Source organism: Xenopus laevis, chromosome 1S (assembly GCF_017654675.1).
Source record: "Xenopus laevis strain J_2021 chromosome 1S, Xenopus_laevis_v10.1, whole genome shotgun sequence".
NCBI classification, from domain to species: Eukaryota; Metazoa; Chordata; class Amphibia; order Anura; family Pipidae; genus Xenopus; species Xenopus laevis.
The window spans coordinates 113454713-113474688 of record NC_054372.1 but is presented as its reverse complement, the minus strand read 5'-3'; the positions used below and the strand labels follow the sequence as shown (position 1 = coordinate 113474688).

The following is a 19976-nucleotide window of genomic DNA, read 5'->3' as shown; positions in this document are numbered from 1 at the left end:
ATTTCTGCCATCTAGTGGATGCCATTGCACATGGAAGGCCTTTCTTATACGTTTGGTAGGTACATCACCATAGGTGCTTTGTCATTGATTGTAGTTGCCACATAAGGTATATTTCCAATGAAGCATAACATAGGTGTTGACAACAAGTGCAAGGATTGCTCTACCTTTGCCAAATACAGAATAAAGGTATGTTTTAACAATTGAGGTTTTCTTGTGATCCTGACAGATATTGGCAGTGGCGTAACTAACCCTGGATGTGCACCCGGGCCCCCTCCCCCACATAGTTACGTCACTGGTTTTTGGCCTTGGAACCACATGGAACAGCAGCTGACAGGTGTCTTATGAGTGATATTGCAGGTAGAGGGTTAATAATAATAGCAACAAAATTAGGTAGTGTCAAACTGGAGGGTTCGAGGCCTACCGTGGCTTCTGCCACAGGAGCCCCCACGTCCCCAGCCATAACCACCTCCAGGCTCCCCATCCCAGCAGCAACCCCCGTCCAAAGCTCATACTGTAATGCACTCTTGCTAAATGAAGTATAAAGAGCATATGGGTGCGATAACTCTATAGTGGTGAGTCATACCACAAATACATATCCAGCTGAGCCGCACACCTTCATTTGTAAAAGTAAAATGTTGCATTTATTTTTCAGTATAAAACAAACATCATAGACGACATTGCATTGTCTCTGAATATACTCATCTATCTGGAGGCTGTACAACGTTTCGGGGGCTGACTGCTCCCTTTTTCAAGTGTGTCTCCGATTAATTTACCGAACGGATTTCCATCCTTAAATCCTGTAAAGGACCGCAGGCAGCAAACCAACGTAGCCAGTCCTATATCCCTACATTGGTACACTGCCTGCAGTCCTCATATGGGCTTTCTCTCAGTAATTCAACAGTTGATTACTAAAAGCAAAAATGCATTGATCCCTACAAACACTGATATGTTAGGAATAAAAGTAACTAAATACATGGTAGAAAATGTTAAAATATTATGAACAATTGTTTCATTTAAGTTATGCCACTGGATGGCTAATATTGTCATACTGTACCTAACATGTTTTCAGTTATGGATTCAAAATAGAGCATAGATTCAACAAAATACATCAGAAATAATTACATTTTACCATTTCCTTACAACCACTTTTTTTTTTTTTAACGAATTGCCAATGTAAATATCACAAATATATTTTCTCAGCTTTGATCTTTTGTTAAAATCCTGCTTGTCTAATTTGAAAATAACAAAAACATTTTGAAACAAAATATATATTTTCTTTAATCTGACTTTATTGCATCAGGAAATGTTCGAAAAATTCGCTTTCAAGTCAGAACCAGCATAAATGTATCTTTTGTCATGAAATTATATATAATATATATATATATATATATATATATATGTATATATATATATATATATATATATATATATATATATATATATATAGTCTCTTTAGAGTATAGAAATATATGTAGATATACATTTCAATATGTATGTCTCTATAGTACAATTAAAAATGTATGTCTCTATAGTACAATTACCATTGGAAAATAACAGCTTTTGTGACACCAAAAGAAGTAACATGATTACATTAGAATTAATATACATTTGTTTTCTACTCTTTATCCAGATGTTTATTTTTGTCTTTCTGATCTTCAACGTTTATGATGGAGTTGTAAGAGTTGAAACTGGTGAGCCTTTAAAATGACTGAGCACTGCATGGATTCTGAAATGTAGCCTGGACTCCAGGGAATAGTCTTTGTAGTTGTTCCTGTAATGTAAGATGTACTGGTTAAATACAGATATCCCAGCCTAGCTTGGGATGAGGACCTTTTACTCGCCAGCTCTTATCTATGAGCTTATAAGATGAGGTAGTCTCTCTGCTAAAGACATTTTGGGGTGTAACTAAACATGGCCAGAATGGATTAGGACATAGCTCAATGTTGGGAAATATGGTACTATGAGAATTAAATGGTTAAATGTTAAAGTAAAATGTGTATATATATATATATATATATATATATATATATATATATATATATATATACATATATATATATATATATATATATATATATGTGTGTGTGTTTTTGCTAAGAAAACTTACTTTGCTGTTTCAATGTAATGTATGGCTTTATCTCTTTCTCCTTGCTCTTCATAAAGCAGTCCCAACTCATAATACGTGAATGGGAGCAAGTAGTGGTCGTACTTCACTCTCTTTTCACTGTCAACCAGAGAAGAAAATACTTTAGAACGTTTAAGAAAAATTCCCCATCCAGATAATGAAAAACAAGGAAATTTAAATAAGTCACAGATAAAGGGGCAGATTTATCAAGGGTCGAATTGAAAAGTTGAAGGAAAAAAAATTTGAATTGCGAGCTATTTTTGTGTACTTTGACTAGAGAATAGTTCATATTTGATACGGATTTGAAAACAATTCGAAAATCCGAATATCAAAATTTATCATGTACTGTCAACTTCAACCATTCGCCCATATAAAACCTGCCAAATTGCTGTTTTAGCCTATGGAGGACCTCCTAGAACCTATTTGGAGTCAATTGAAAAATTTTAAGTTTTTTTTGGAAAATACTTCAAATCGAATTGGATTGAACGATCAAATACAGCCTATTCACCCGCAAAAATGAACTTCATTTTTTTTTTAATAAATTTCAGTTGGTCTTTTTTTATTCGAATTTTAAAGTTATGGGAGTTTCAAAAAAACTCCCATTACTTCGAAATTCGACCCTTGATAAATCTGCCCCAAAGTGTACAAATCTGAGGAAATCTTCTGGTGAAATCTGCTAGAGGTAAAACTATAATGAGCTACAGTTTTTCAATAAAATCACATTTAAGGTAATTTTAAATAATTCAAGTGCAGCTCTTGTGATATTTGCCCAGGGTCTGTATGGTCCAGTGTCTGACCCTGTGCCAGCTCCCAAATGTGCTCTTGATCCTGTTTCTGCACCTTCTTAACCACATATGTCATATCTCTCCGACACATTCTGGGTGCCTGGAATGTTTCAGCAATCTCAGCAGCATAATTGAGGCTTACCTGTAAATGCCATCTACACTAATAGGTGATGATTCATATTTAGATAAATTCACTTGCCTCTGTATCACCTGATTAAAACAAAGTTCTGCCTGTAATAATCTACCGAGGTGTTTCAAGCAAACACCCTTCAGTAAGTGAACAAGACACAGGTCATCTGCAAGGTATTCTGATGGATCTGTAATAGAATGTGAAAAGTGGTTATTTATTATCCTTAAATGTATATTCACCTTACACATTTTACACAGTGCTTTACAGAGATTCACATCAGTCCCTGGCCCATCTGAGCTGATAACCTATGGTTAATGGGGAAAAAAATAATTTAGATAAAGAGGAAACTTTAATAAAAAAAAAGTTGAAGAAGGGTATTGTTAGCGGGGGCAACAATACCCTTGCATTCCCTAAACTAGTAAGACAGTAAAGAGCACATTTACTAAGGGTCAAAGTGAATTTTCGAATTCAAAAACTTAGAATTTCAAAGTCATTTTTGGGTACTTCGACCATCGAACAGGCCAAAATTTGATTTGAATTGAAAAAACGTCGACTTCAAAAATTGAAGTACTGTCTCTTTGAAAAAACTTCTGTTTAGCCTATGGGGGACCTCCTATAAACTTTGGCTAAGTTTTGAGTAGTCAAAGTATCTTTTTGTAAAATCTTTCGATTCGATCAAATGATTTTTACTACGATCAAAAACGGCCGTTTTTGATCGAAAAAATACTAGACTATCAAAGTATCGAATTCGATGGTCGAATGTCGAAGTTTTTTAACTTCGGAATTCGACCCTTAGTAAATGGCCCCTAACTGTACTCTGTTTCTTCAACGCAGCTCCCTCTTGACTTTAATTATGATAGATATAGATACACACAAGGTTTTGTTATTGCCTTTACGGAAAACTAAACACTAAAAATTAATATGGCTGGAAATGACATGTTTTATATATTGAATTTACTTTAGTAGCCTAAAGGTTTTGCACCTCTACAACAGTAATAATCCCATCCTTCAAAGTTGTTCCAGGAGTCTGTATTTTGCTAGAAGTGTCAGTAACACTGCACGTGCTCACTGGGCTCTGGGTACCTATTGAGAAGCTAAGCTTAGGGGCCGTGGCAAATCATCATACAGAAAAAGTTTCCTATCATATATGCTGGTCCTACTGGGCTAATTATAACATTCTGGTGCTAAATTCACTGGTTTCTAAACTCCCTTATTCTAATAATCTGATTGTTTTTATTAATAAGCCTTAAATTTGATATTTATATTTTATATATTCAGTATATTGTGCATCAGCCCCTAAGCTCCGTAACAGACATTAGCACATAGAATGTGCAGTAAATCAGTAGAAAAGAAGATGGGGAGCTACTGGGGCATCTTCAGAGGAACAGATCTTCCCTACTAAAGGACTGTGTTTGCCTTGGACTGGTACAGAAGCCCAAAATACAAATTGTACAACAGTTCTGCCCTTATTCTTTAGTTAACCTTTAGTTTCCTTTTAACAAAGAAATCTTAAAATGTGTACCAAAGAATTTGATTTTTGATTAATCATGGAGGAGAATATGTGCATAAGCAGAATAAGAATAAGCACCTGTTTTGGTACTGAAGATGTTTTCTACTGGCCTCTATCCTCATTGCTAACAATTGGATCATGTTGAAGACCCTACTCAGACATGCGCCAATAAGATTTTCCAAACTTCCTGGTCAATTTTTGATTGGATGTTAGTCAGGAAGGCTACTGTTATGGTGCTGTAAATTTGTCCCCAAATATGAGGAGTATCTTAAACCACAGTTCCAATTCACTTTCTACTTTTCCTACTGTAACAATATAGAGGTGGCTGTACTGTACATGTGTATGGCCCCTTTTTAGGATGTGTGGCTGATGCTCAGTAACAAACTGCCTGCACCCCATTCTCAGTTCATTATTATCCTTTATTTATATAGCACTAATCCTACTGAGATGATTGATTATTACAAATATAGGATAGGGGCAGACACAGGGAAGAAAAATACTCCTCTAGACATGTACCTGTAACTTCTTCACATTAAGTTTTTATTTTAACAATAATCTAACTATGAATTTCACAAAGAAGCACTTTCAGAAATAAAAGGGACATTGTAAAAGAACCATGTTAAAAGGAGAAAACAAAGTACCATAGCAAACTAAAATAAAAACCGATATGAAAGATTTATTGAACGTTAACAGTAAACTAGAATATGTGGTGAAGGTCACTTAAGGTCATCAGGGCAGCAAGAAAAAGGTAATAGAACTTACTTTTTTCACTCTGTAAAGAAGCTTCTGCTTTTTCGATGGTAACCAACACATTTTCAGTTAGGTCAGGCCTTTTACCCACTATTGTGAATCCATTCCATACATAGATCATTTCCTGCAAAATAAAAACAATTAAACATACTTTCCAAGAAATATTACCAGTTAACACAATGTCAGGCCATAACATTTTTATAAAAAAGGTGGTAACTTTAAATTACTCTTTACTGGTAAGTCAATATGAATCTGCATCGCTAAAGTATGAAAGCAACATGAAGTGGAGTGCAGTAGTAGCCAGAGAGTCATGAGGGTCATGAGGGCTACCGGTCAGGATGTGGAAGACCCGTTTGGGTCATATGAAAGCTGTGCCCAGGGGGTGTTAAGGCATCATATTGAGGGTCCACATATCCATGCAGTATAGCTTGTGGTGCAATTAAACCAAATCTACTGCACCACTGTATACCTTACAGTGCTAGGGGTCGCGTGGGAAATTTGTAACTAAGAACAGAGAATACAACTAAAAACTGTATTATATAGGGACCCAAAATATGTGATAGCAGCCCACAGCATTTCTGTTGACAGTCCATAGATATCTTACTAGACTTGCACATTTAGAAAGACAACAGACCCCAAATCATATGAGAATATATACACAATCATTAGCAGAGCATCTTACCAATGCAGGCAATGTCAGTTTCACTGGATTGTCAGAGGCATATCGGCGAGACTTCCGCACAGCAAATTTTTCCGTTGGAAAGGACTTTCCTGCAATCTTTTGTTTCAAACTCTCCACTTGCCTTAAAAATGCAACATCAGTAAGGAAACGCAACGCTTTCATTTACAAGAACAGGGCAGACTGTAGTAAATGGTGTGCAAATGACCCTCTGCACATGTTGCTATTTAGATCCTTTACAGCAATGTTGTATCTCAGGCTGCACAGTTTCCTCTGTGTGCACTTAATAAATGGCACCATAGTGCTATATGGCTCCAGTGGAAATACTGGGATTTCAATTACACATCCATATAATGTGGTAGTGACAAAGAGAGCTAAACATGTAGATGACTGCATTTTACCCCAACTGGAGAGTAGCATCCAGAGCCCAGGCCAAGATTTAGACAATCCTGCCCTGCCATAATTTAAAGCGTATCCCTTTGCTGTTGTGTGAATGGTAAAACATATGCACCTTCCCATTTGCAGTCTACCAAGTTTCCCATTAGGCTTACTTAAAATCAAGGTAGGATTTGGAGAGTTGTGTAATATAGTCAAGTAGATACATCATATACTCTGCACTTTTAACTTGCAGCACGTGAAATTTCTTACCTGAACAAAGCAGCAATATCCTCTCCTGTTGTTTTAACCACGTCTTCTGGAAGCATGCTAAGGAGTGATGCTTTTTGAAACACATATGTTGCCTAAAAAGAGCAATGTTTTAATTTAGACACCAGAATTAATTAGCCAGAGAGCCAGGGAACTGCAAACTGATTTCATATTGATGGAATACAGCTTTCAGCAGAAATTAGGGGACCATGCTAAGAACTGTAGTTCCAAAATATCTGCAGCACAGTTGCATACACCTGGCTGAAAACAAAAATCTCATGCTGTTTAATGGGCAGGTTGGTGACATTTATGTGTCCCCTCCCCCATAAATGCAGTGCTGCATTCATGGGTAAAGCCAATGGGTGCTCATGGTGTGGACAGGGTGCAAAGTATGGTGGCTTGTGCCTGGTGCACCTAGAATAATAAGACTGATAGGCTCATTTGGAAATCAAACTCTATGCTACAAAAGACATACCCAAAAGTATGACACTTATGACACAAATACAATATACCTATTATATGAATGGCTTTCTTCTGTTGTATTAGCCTTCTACTTAAAGGTTTGGTAGACTTCCTCACTCTAAAGGGAAGGTTCTCACCTTTGCTTCACACATATTACAGTCAATTCCCTTACCTCACTACTGAACTTATAGTTAGTATTATAGGTATATAACAGAACTGCAAAAAAAATGTTGTCTTACAAATAAGAGGCATAGAAGGTGATTTGAAATCTGTGAAAACAGTGATGTTTATGTGGATCAAAATGTTTACTTTGACCTCACAACTACAATCAGAAACACATGGCTATAAACTGTTTGTACCATTTTACACATACCTTAGACCATTTGCTTTCTTTGCAGAGCAGATCTGCATAGTGATATGCCTGAAGCCAATCTTGCTGGAAAGAATGGCACCACATTAGTTCCCAGTAACAAAGATGGTGGATCTGCTTCCACTCTTGTTGTGAAACAATGCATTTCTGGAAAGTCTCCTGTGCCTGCACATCAAAGAAAGTCAATATATAAAGGTGAAAAAACATAGTTCCAATAAATTCTTAAAGGAGAAGGAAACGCTCCGTACACTTGGGGGTGCCAAATGTTAGGCACCCCCAAGTGATTGTATATACTTACCTGAAACCCCGGGCCGGTGCTCCTATCAGCAGAAAACTGCACTGGCCCGGGATTATACCAGTGAGCACCAGGGAGCGATCCTCTTCCAGCGTCTTCTTTCTTCGAATTTTGCGGGGAAATTAGTTAAAGTTCAGCTTTTTAGTTTAAGTTCGGCTTTTCTTTTTACTGAGCATGTGCAGTTGCGCGAAGGAAAGAGGAAGACAGAAGAAGATCGCTCTGTGGTGCTCACTGGCATAACCCGACAGACTGAGTCGGCAGCTTATTGGCCTGTGTGTGGGGCTCTCCGACAGTCTTCCCCCGATCGATATCTGCCGGAAAATCGGCCAGATGCAAATCGGGCAGGGTTAAAAATCTTGTCAGATTGCAGCCGCATCTGTTTGTTGAAGTTGTCCCAGTGATACGACTGACTACCCTAGGGCCCACGATCGGATCAGCCCAATATCGCCCACCTCAATGTGGGCATATTGGGGCGAGATCCACCTTTCGGACCTCTACGTGTATGGCCTCCTTTACAAAAGGTAAGAACTATGTATGGGTTCTCAAGCTGTTCTGATATCACACATCTATGTGACTGAAAGTCAGAGATTAGATATTGCAGCATTAACTGTGCAGTTGCCAACATTGTGCTTTTAAGTTATTAGGTGTTTGTAGCAACTGCTGGAGGGCTACAGGTTGAATATTCCAAGACTGTATTGTTACAATGATCTTTTTTTTCTTTTTTCTCTAAAATGTATGCTGTAACCAATTGCTCACCTTTAATGCAAAGAAACAACATGGAATATTGAGACAGAAATGCAAAAATAACAAGAAAAAATTATTGATATACCTGTTCAAGACGCCCTTTAAGTATGTCTATCCTGGCAGCATAAAACAGGATTATAGAGCCCTGAAATAGAGAGAGAGAAAATTCACTTAAATGTTAGCAATAAAAATACATTCTAATATAATTTTTATAGTATGTTACTAACTGTAACTACACCAATGGCTAAAAGATACACTGTGGACATTACATTTTATTTCTCCAATTCTAGTTTCCCATGCAGACCTAAATATGCTGTAAAATTGGCCAAATCAAAAATATACGTGAACAAAAGATGATGAGAGATCAAAATAATCAAATTAATCTATGAAAGTTAAGAAGAACAGACCACATACATTGGGAAAATTATTGAGGTAGGGTTCAAGTAGTGCTTCCGCTTCTTCAAGATTGGCTTCCCCAGTACCTTAAATACATCAAAGTCAGCATTTTTACAAAGTGGTATTAATAGTATTGTATATCCACACACATTTTTTATAACAATCCAGATTTACAAACAAAATCACAAGCTTTGCACATGACAAAGTGTGAACAAGAAAACAAGTGTGGGAAAGATTTACCAAGTATTAGTGAAATATAGGTATGGTAGAATAAAAGGACGAGGACGCATAATATTGCTCGTATACTACTGCCAGATGCCCCTTCACGTAGCTGGGAAAGGCCAAGTTCCTAAAAGACACAAAAAGAATAGGAACGTTGTATTAAATGGCATTAGTTGGGTCATTAATTAAAGGGATACAAAAAAAATTTAATTTTGTTTTAAAACAATGGGTTACATCTAGGAAAGCAAAGCAGTATCAGAAAATACACAGCTCTAGCACAAATGTCACTTTTAAAAAGTAGTTTCTGTTATTCACAACACTGTGTATTTTGTGCATTATAAGGACTGCAGGCCAGACATCACAGGTCTGAAAACATCACTCTGTTTACTAATAATAATGCTTTTTATTTTCTCATTAACCCCTGGCTGAAAACCGCAGAATATAGCAGGATATCTCTGTGATTTGGGAAATGTTTAATTCATAGGACATTATTCTTTAGATAGCAACATATTTTTGATAAAACTGAAAATTGAACACAACCTTAGCAAATAGTATGTGTCGTTATATAGCAGAAATGATTGAGAAGTTACCCTGTTGCCTGAAAATCCAATGAATTCCAGAAGTCTGAGAACCCGTGAGGGCAAAAGGGAAAGCATCTATGATGGAAAAAATGGTTTAATTAAAAGAAACAACAGAACATAATGTAGGCAAGATTACCCCTTCTTAAAGGAGAAGGAAAGCTACGGAGGCATTTTATTGCCAATAGATTAGATGCAATAGTGCAAGCTAGAATGCTATATTTATTCTGTAGAATGTTTTACCATACCTGAGTAAAAAGCTTTAGAAGCTCTCTGTTTGTTTAGGATAGCAGCTGCAGTATTAGCTTGGTGTGATATCACTTCCTGCCTGAGTCTCTATCTGCTCACTTATAGCTCTTACAGCAGAGGGGGTGTGGAAGAGGAGCAAACTGAGCATGCTCACGCCCGAGGCAAGGAGGTTTAAGCTGAAGGCAGGAAGTCTAATACAGAAGCCCATGTGTACACAATAGAAGGAAATAAATGCTGTGTTTCTTTTGACAGAGGACTCGGAGCAGCATTGCTTTGAGGGTTTACTGGTATATTTAGGACCTTGATAAGGCTTACTAGTTTTAACCTTTCCATCTCCTTTAAAATGTATGTAAGTTCAATGATTTATAAATGTTTATAAACAAAATTGAAAATCAACATCTTGATTTTCTCACCATTTATTAGATCTCATAAGTGTTCCATGAGTACACATTTATGACTGCAGATGCCATTGTGGTTGCTCAAAAATAGACTCTGCTGCATGTATTAATGCCACTTGCGCATACACACACTACTACACACCAGTTAACATTAACCCATATTACTCAATGCACAGTCAAAATATTGGATTGATATGTTCAGGATGTTTCATAACAAAAGTATAATGTATATCTTACCAAGTTAAATGCACCAATTCCTAATCTGACACCCCCTTCAAATTGGTGGTGTGTGTCACTGCACATCTTGCCCTGAGTCGCTGCTGAACTGTATAGTTGATGGCACTCCCTTTTGGGGAAAAAAAGTTACAAAATGAAGACCACATTTGCATTTAAGCGCAGCCAAAACAAACAAAACAGATTTGTACCTACTTGTATATTTGGTAACTGGTCCTGATTTTGATCCCACCCTTGATAAAGTTAACCATATTTTCATCCTGGAGAAATCAGAACAATTTAGTGATTAGTGCTTAAAGCATGGTTTCATATTTTACTCCAAAATGAATCATTTATAAACACTGTAATATTGCTATTGACGAGCGGTAGGGTCATTATATTATTCTAACATTGTTTTTTATCTTACATGAACATAAAAAGTCCAAACTATACTATTATATTCTAAATTATAATATACCTAATAGACTAAATAGCTGAGACTAGACCAGCTGCTACAGTAATATAGATATTTTTGTTTTGCTCAGAAAACAATATTTGCCATTAAACTATTGTGGCCCTTTTGGTCTTACATTGTGCAACATGTCAGTCACTGAATTAACTTTAAGTCAAACTTCTCAACCATCTCTGGGGTTCTCTAGTCAGCAGTTTTGTCTATCCCAGGCAATATTAGTTTGTTTATACAGGTATGGGATCCATTATACAGAAAGCTCCAAATTACGGAATGACCATCTCCCATAATAATAATTCACATTTTTAAAAACGATTTCCTTTTCTCCGTAACAATAAAACAGTACCTTGAACTTGATCCAAACTAAGATAATAAATCATTACTAGATGCAAAGCAATACTATTGGGTTTATTTTATGTTTAAATTATGTTTTAGTAGACCTAAGGTGTTGAGATCCACATTACAAGGATCCCTTATCTGGAAAACACCAGGTCCCTTGCATTCAGAATATATACCTGTACTGAAAATCCTGCCAGTTAGTGAATGTGGGAATTTAGCAGCCCACTCAGAAGTGACAGGAGCAGTCAAAGACCACAAACAAAGCCATGTCTATGGTCATGCAGCACTTTGGTCTGTCGGCTAAATAGTATGGAAGGGAATGACCTGGAGTGGTAGCCTAAAGAAATATCCCAAATCTTGCTACAAGACAACAGCTCGCATCTAGGGGAGATACTGTAATGTGCAATACTTTAAAAAACTGTTTTTTGGTCTAATAAACAACAAATATCGAACAAATGTAATAGGTAGTATACTCTCCAAGTGAAATGCTATTAAAAACGAGAAATAAACCCTAAAAATGAATATGGGTAAAAATGCCACATTTTATATACTGAACGTATTGCACCTGCCTAAAGTTTCCGTTTCTCAATATCAGCAATGATCCAGGACTTCAAACTTGTCACAGGAGGTCACCATCTTGGAAAGTGTCTGCGACACTCACATGTTCAGTGGGCTCTGAGCAGCTGATGAGAAGCTAAGCTTAGGGGTTGTCTCAAATTATCAAGCAGAAAATGAGGTTTGTCTGTAATATAAGCTGATGCTACAGGGCTGATTATTTAATTCTGATGCCAATTGCACTGGTTTCTGTGCTGCCATGTAGTAATTATCTGTATTAAATTATAATCAGCCTTATACTGTGACATTTATATTCTATATGTACTGTATATTTTGAGTGGGTACCTAAGCTCAGTAAGTGACAGCAGTACAGAGTATGTGCAGTGAATCGGCAGAAAAGAAGATGGGGAGCTACTGGGGCATCTTTGGAGACACAGATCTTCCCTGCTAAAGGGCTGTGGTTGCCTTGGGCTGGTACAGATGCCCAAAACATATGTACAACATTTATAGCCTACTTCTTTAGTTAAGCTTTACTTCTCCTTTAAAGGGGATCTGTCACCCTAAGAAATTCCAAATGCTGCTTCTTTCTTATTGCATCTGTGCACAGTAGAATAAAAAGCTGTTCTTTAAGAAAAATCTGACGATTTCATTCTACTGGGCATGCGTCTGCCCTGGGACATTTGAAGAACGAAGAAGACAATCTCTCCGTGGTGCTTGCTGGCAGAACCCTGGGTCAGTGCAGTTTTCTGCTGATTTGAGCACCATCCCGGGGGTTGGTAAATACAACCACTTGGGGGTGCCTAACTTTTGGCACTACAAGTATAAATGACTTTCCTTCTGCTTTAAAGAGCAAGACAGTCTTAGGAAGCTAAAGTCTTGATGGATTGCACTTCAATGGTAGGGGATCCACTGTGCTAGGGGAAAGAATGGCTAAGAGGTTGGAGGAGTGTTTAAACAAGGCAATGTAACTATGTAATTATGTAACTAATTACATATTAAATGTACACGAATAAGGGAAACTTAAAAACAGGGTATGTAAAACTGAAGTTTCAATGTCATTTAAAGTTGTAATTTTAAGTTTCACGAGTTTATATTAATAATATTTTCGTACTTGAAAGTAGCCAGTAGGAAATTTTACTGAATCAGGGGCTTCCCTGCATTAAGCTGTCTGCACTAGAACAAATGAATCATCTCTTAGGGGCCAATTCACTAACTTCGAGTGAAGGATTCGAAGTTAAAAAACTTTGAATTTCGAAGTTTTTTTTGGGTTACTTCGACCATCGAATGGGCTACTTCGAGATTCGACTACGACTTCGAATCGAAGGATTCGAACTAAAAATCGTTCGACTATTCAACCATTCGATAGTCGAAGTACTGTCTCTTTAAAAAATACTTTAACCCCCTAGTTCGCCATCTAAAAGCTACCAAAGTCAATGTTAGCCTATGGGGAAGGTCCCCATAGGCTTGGCTAACTTTTTTTGATCGAAGGATATTCCTTTGATCGTTGGATTTAAAACCTTCGAATTGTTCGATTCGAAGGATTTAATCGTTCGATCGAAGGAATTATCCTTCGATCGTTCGATCAAACTATCTGCGCTAAATCCTTCGACTTCTATATACGAAGTCGAAGGATTTTAGTTCCTAGTCGAATATCGAGGGTTAATAAACTCTCGATATTCGACCCTTAGTGAATCGGCCCCCACAAGTTACCAAAAATGGTGTTTTGCTGCTTCTGGTAACCTGCTGTATACTTCTGCCTGAAGCATGGTTCTCATCTCACCTCATAGCAGAAGCAACCTTTGTTAAGGTCAGTGACTAATATTTTACTTTTACAACTGATTTTTAATAACAGAATATCTAATTTAGAAATATTGATTTATTTAGACAACCTGGCAGGCTCAGATGATAACGTATTACTACTATTTATACATTATTATTGGAAAAGTATCTATTACAACAAACCTTGCTCCAACATAATCAAAAAAATATTAATAATTTGATTTAGAAATAAACAATTCTTTTTTAGCGGCAGCTAGATTTGTACATCACATACAGTCAGGGGCTACAGTAGGTTATGAAATAGTTTCAACCATAATTGGCTGAATATATGCTCAATGATTAACTTACTAGATATAAAAAATGCTTAGTCACATGTTCAAAGCAAATGGATAGAGGTGGCGAAACATTGATTACCTGTACAAATGTCAACGCAGACTTCTGCAGGAGACACTCTGCATAACAGATCTCAGCATGCATTTCATCTGAGGGGAACATTGACAATAGTAGAGAACAGGGTTAGAAGATGTGAAAGACAATTGCTAATTTATAATGATCTACTAGTCTGTGTGTAAGGGTGGAGGTCATTTAGTAGTGTATTAGTAGTTTTTAATCTGCATTAGTACAACTTTACGCTAATAGGCACATACAGACAGCATTGTGAAATTCAGACCTCATCACCAAAACATTTGCTTGATCGTTGCCACAGGTCAGCTTGCCACAACTTCATGTACTCTCAGTAGGGTGCTTCACATTCACTACTATCTGTTAGAGGTGGACTGGGATGTTTTCCCTTCCACTGTTCTGTACAAAATACTCTTGTGCCATTACCTTGTGCCATTTACGTTAAATCATCTTAGACTCCTTACACTTTAGTGTAAAATTTTTAAACACCTTTGAAAATATTCCCTTTTTATCTTTAAACAATATCTCACAGGGCTGATTCTCGCCCTGCGGAAAAAACGCAGGCTGAAAATCAGCTATTCTGGCATCAGCCTTCTCCCTTGTCTGCATCCACAACCATTGCATCAGCCCAAATGCAGGCACACATGGCGGATTTCAATGGAAAAATACAATTCAGGTGTTTCAGAATCCCAGAATCTGTCGTTTGTCTGCACCTGGTTCATGGTGTAGGCAAATGTGCGAACACATGCTCTGGGGGAGGGTTTGGGTGCAGTGACAAGTGGGTAGGCCTAGACTAGGGGTAGGCAAAAGAGGTACATGCCCAGCGCCCATCCAATAGCTGAAAAGAATAACCCTCTCCCCAGCTGCTCTCTTACCAATGGCAGGGAAGAGGGACACAGACAGCCGAGAAAAGTGGGGAGTGAGTGGACATGGGGTGGGGAGTGGACAAGCAGGAGGTTGGGGATAGCAGTGTGCTGGGCCCCTCTAAAGATGTCTTTGCAGTGGGGGGGGGGCGTGCACTCTAGTTATGACACGGTTTCATTTAGGGCAGAGACACACGGTCAGATTTGAGGATATTAGTCGCTAATCTCCTGGAACTGCCTTCCCATAGGCTAGAATGCAAATTGCATTTCGGGTAGTCCCCCAAGAAGAAGAGGAGATTTGTAGCCAGGCGACTAATCTCCCTGAATCTGACCGTGTGTCTCTGCCCTTAGTAGACAGAAAATACCAAACAGACAATGTTGTGTAATCTGCAAATACCTTCAGTTAACTGGTCCCCTGTCTGCTTTGATACCAGATTGGAGAGTGACTCTACAACCGTATTTCTCTTCCTGAATCTGCAAAATAAATATTAATGGACTAATGTGAATGTTTGATATGCCATTATTCTATGAAAATAATAATAATGAAAATATCATGTAGTGTTGCCCTGCACTGGTAAAACTGACCTGTTTGCTTCAGAAACACTACTATAGTTCTTATAAACAAGCTGCTGTGGAGCAATGGCGGAAATTGAAAAATGAAAAAATATGGCACAGGTTAACTAATGGATAACAGATAACACCATTAGACAGACAGAGCTTATTTGCTATCTGCTGTGTAACCTGAGCCTTTTCTCCTTTGAATGGCTGCCCCCATTGTTACACAGCAGCTTATTTATATAAACAATAGTAGTGTTTCTTAAGCAAACACACCAGTTTTACCAGTGCAGGGCAACACTGCATTTTATTTTAAAACACTTATTTTTTGAAGTTACTGTTCCTTTAATGGGGAACTATCATGAAAATTAAAATTTTATATAAGCTTCATTATACTGAAATAAGAAACTTTCTAAATACAAACAATTGAATATTCTGCATTGTTTCTGAAAGATTATCTTCACTATCTCTCAGAATCTGTTTCTCTTGATTCTGTCTTCATGCAGCAGTTGGGTGTCAGATATTCATTGAATGTTAGATCCAATATATCTTATAGGGAGGCTCCTTTCCTAGCAGATGAATTAGAGCTCACTCAAATAACTGATTACAGTACAAACAAATCTAACAAAATAACTGCCTTTTGCACAAATCCTACAAATCTCTACAAATGTAGAGCGACATGATGTCTGGGGATTTTAATAAAGTGAGCTCTAACACATCTTCTAGGCAAAAGGACCCCCCCCCCACATAACATACAGTATATTGGATCCTCTATCAATGAATATTTGACACCCAACTCCTGCATCAAGACAGAATTAAAAGAAACAGATGCTGAGAGAGGAATAGTGAAGATAAACTTGATTATTTCAGAAATATGCAGAAGCTTATATTACATTTTCATTTTTGCGATAGTTCCCCTTTAATGTTAACTGTTGGTTGGTTGCTATAGGTTACTAACTAGTCAAGTAGCAAGCTTGAGCCCATTTTACATTAACCTATAGACTTATACATACTGAATATTTTATATATTTTATACCTTTGGCAGGTCTGTAATGCTTCTTTCATTATAGTAATTCCCATCTGGACATCCTGTGGCTCAAAGGTCATAGCCGACTGCATGACCAAGATAGTGCTGTAACCAAGAGCATGGTATACGCTCTCTTTTGCCCTACATAAAACAAAATACAAACTACTTACTACAGAGTATTATGAAGATTGAATTTTTTTTTCTTTACACAGAGTGATTATTGTAAAGACAAAAGGATATACAACCTAGAACTATATAATTATATAGGAATATATATTCCCAGGAGGCCTTAGACTTACACTTGAACAGATTGGTGGGTTCGAAATTGTTGTGGAATGAATATTCAAACAATAAATAAGAGTTAGGGCCATTAAGACCACTTTTTCAGTTGTGGTTACAGGCAAGGCGCTCACTGTCTCTTAGTCCCTCTTTTGTGTTTTCCCAGATATACTTTAGCACAATGAAGTTCATAAGTACATATAATATAATATATTTGTATATATAGGACAGCCCTTCTTATATACCAGGGCCAAGAAAAAAAAATTGTCCTACCAGGGTTAAATACTAAAAAGAAAAAATGGCTGGGAAAAGAATGTTCACATGTATTTTCTTTTATTAATATGATAATATCTATAGTAGAGAGGTACACTTATTCATACATGACATTAAAGAAATTGTTCAGTGTAAAAATAAAAACTGGCTAAATAGGCTGTGCAAAATAAAAAATGTTTCTAATATAGTTAGTTAGCCAAAAATGTAATATATAAAGGCTGGAGTGACTGGATGTCTAATATAATAGCCAGAACACTACTTCCTGCTTTTCAGCTCTCTTGGTTTACACTAACTGGTAACCAGGCAGTAACCAATCAGAGACTTGAGGGCGGCCACATGGGTCATATCTGTTGCTTTAGCTGAAAAGCAGGAAGTGGTGTTCTTGCTATTATGTTAGACATCCAATAACTCCATCCTTTATACATTACATTTTGCCTAACTAGCTATATTAGAAACATTTTTATTTTGCACATCCTATCAATCTACACAGTTTTTATTTTCACACTGAACTATTCCTTTAAGGGGCTGTATCAAATTATCAAATTTGAAGTTCAATAATATCTTCATTTATCAAAACTGTCCTGATAGGAACATTTCCTAGGCAAATTAGAAAAGATTGTTAGTTTGTGAGAATGTGTTCAACTACTTTAACAGTCAAATGTCATTGGCTTATATCATGTGATAGTGGTCACTATTACACTTTATATCTTTGCTTCCTTGATGTGTAAAAAGGATTCAGAGCAAAAATTTATTGAAAATGTATTGTTTAATCTGAGAGGTTCTATAAAGTTTAAAATACCCTTAATAAATCATTATTTATTGCTCTACATATATTTCATTATTTGTACCATGGACGTAGAATATCCAAAGCTTCAGAAAATTTATTGTTGAGAAATAGGTTGAGAGCCAAAGTGCACTCTTCCAGTGCACACCGCAGATCCATCTTGGATGCCCTAGATAAGAACAGAAAGCACACAGTTATATTTCTGTGTCTGGCTGGGGTTTAGGTAAAAAAACATCTGGTTATAAGATATTGTAAAAGGGTACTACAGTTCATGTTTTGATTTGCAAAGCCAAATGGTGAAAATTCAATTCGCACCTATGACTGGCTCTGACTCATAAAACAATGTTGCAAGCCAGTTTAAAAGACCTAAAGACAACCCAGGCTCCTGTTACATTGTTTTAAAAGCCAGATCTGAAAACAGAGAGGAACAGACAAATGCTGATTTGAATAGTGATTACATTTACAAATAACTTTAAAACCATTGAAAATAGGAAATGAATGTACAATTAAAAGTTGAATATAATAACCTTTCCTTAACTACTGAAAAAAGCAATTGTGGGTTTTAAGACCTGTTTAATACATTTTTGCAAACACCTGGGTCATATCTCTGCATTGTGGTGCTGATATAGAACTTGGTGCTATTGTTCTATACTTCTCTTACAGATAATATATCATTTGTAATATAATTTTTAAAAGCTGCCATTATACAGAAAGATAAGCTGTAAAATCATTTACCATGGGTTTTTTTTCCCTAAAAACCAGTGGCGTAACTATAGAGGAAGCAGACCGTGGGATCAGCTTCCTCTATATCGTTCAAATCCCTCTCTCAGCCGCTCTCCTTCTTTTAATTTATGCGGTTGTGAGCTTTTACTGTATTCGAATGATTCCAATAGGTCTCTTCAGACTACATAAGATTAACTAAATGTAACTGAAAGCTTAAATGTAACTTCATAATTATATAATGTTGAAATTAAGAGAAAGTACAGTTATTCTGCCCTGCAAAGCAGCCAGTAAGGGACATATACAGGGAAATGTAATAAAAGTAGCAAAGAGCAAAACCAATAAGAATAAAATTCCACATCTCGCGATGTAATATTGTTCCTCAAACTGTTATTACATTGCGAATTTTAATGACAAACTCTTAAGAAGTGCTTGAAGGTGTCATAATCTTTTGGAGCAAACATAATGACTTTTTCAGTAAGAAGTTTTATTACATTGACTGCGCATTGGCGCAAACTATATCCCCGATAAAGGCAAAGAGGTAAAATATGAAAAGAAAGATCTTCCCCCCCTAAACATGTTAAGATGAACATCAAACTAAGGTACCTCAAGTTTTCCTCATGACTATATATTCTATTTCAGAGAATTGATGCACCTAGGCTACTTTCAGTGCATGTTACTCAAATTATTTTTTGCTGAGGTTTCATCTCCATAAGAATACTATATATTTTTGTCCCAGTTTTATACACTAAGAAATCATTGAGCAGTTCATCATAATAAGATATCTAATATTCTCCAGGACTTCAGGATTCATTATTCCAGACTAGGGATGTAGCGAACTGTTCTGCGGCGAACTTGTTCGCGCGAACATCGGCTGTTCGCGTCCGCCGCAAGTTCGCGAACGTCGCGCGACGTTCGCCAATAGGCGTTCGCGTCAAAATCGTTCGACCATTCGATCGCTAAAATCGAACGATTTTCGTTCGATTCGAACGAAAATCGTTCGATCGAACGATTAAAAATCCTACGATTGTTCGAATCGAACAATTTTCGGATGTTCGAAGTTCGCGAACAGTTCGCGAACTGTTCGCATTTTTTGCCGGTGTTCGCGAACGGCGTTCGCGAACACATACTCGGCGGTTCGCTACATCCCTATTCCAGACAGGCCTAAATATATTTTTTACTGTTAAATTAATATCCATATTGATTTACATTTATTGAATTACCATTCTCCAGGAGGACAGACCACTATTACATTGATTCAGAATGAATAAACCTAATCTGTAAATTGGGATTACAAAGGACAGATTGTTATACGCTGATCAATCCATATTGATTTTTCAAAAAAAATCAACTCTTAGGGGCCGATTCACTAAGCTCGAG

General features: G+C 37.0%; 1 protein-coding gene across 2 annotated transcripts in view; it reads right to left on the bottom strand.

Moving 5' to 3' along the window:
* Positions 1–622: 622 nt before the first annotated feature.
* Positions 623–19976, bottom strand: part of ttc39b.S (tetratricopeptide repeat domain 39B S homeolog) — a 45653-nt gene continuing 26299 nt past the window's right edge. For both annotated transcript variants that reach the window (XM_041580111.1, XM_041580110.1), the window contains exons 3-19: positions 17941–18045; positions 16550–16681; positions 15356–15432; positions 14108–14175; positions 10768–10832; positions 10576–10684; positions 9704–9769; positions 9132–9240; positions 8910–8977; positions 8581–8640; positions 7460–7621; positions 6628–6719; positions 5983–6103; positions 5313–5424; positions 3110–3227; positions 2108–2224; positions 623–1771 (exon numbers count right to left, since the gene is read on the bottom strand). In XM_041580111.1, the coding sequence (XP_041436045.1) occupies positions 1663–1771; positions 2108–2224; positions 3110–3227; positions 5313–5424; positions 5983–6103; positions 6628–6719; positions 7460–7621; positions 8581–8640; positions 8910–8977; positions 9132–9240; positions 9704–9769; positions 10576–10684; positions 10768–10832; positions 14108–14175; positions 15356–15432; positions 16550–16681; positions 17941–18045 (1690 nt within the window). In that variant the 3' untranslated portion in view covers positions 623–1662. The remainder of the gene's footprint in view (positions 1772–2107; positions 2225–3109; positions 3228–5312; positions 5425–5982; positions 6104–6627; positions 6720–7459; positions 7622–8580; positions 8641–8909; positions 8978–9131; positions 9241–9703; positions 9770–10575; positions 10685–10767; positions 10833–14107; positions 14176–15355; positions 15433–16549; positions 16682–17940; positions 18046–19976) is intronic.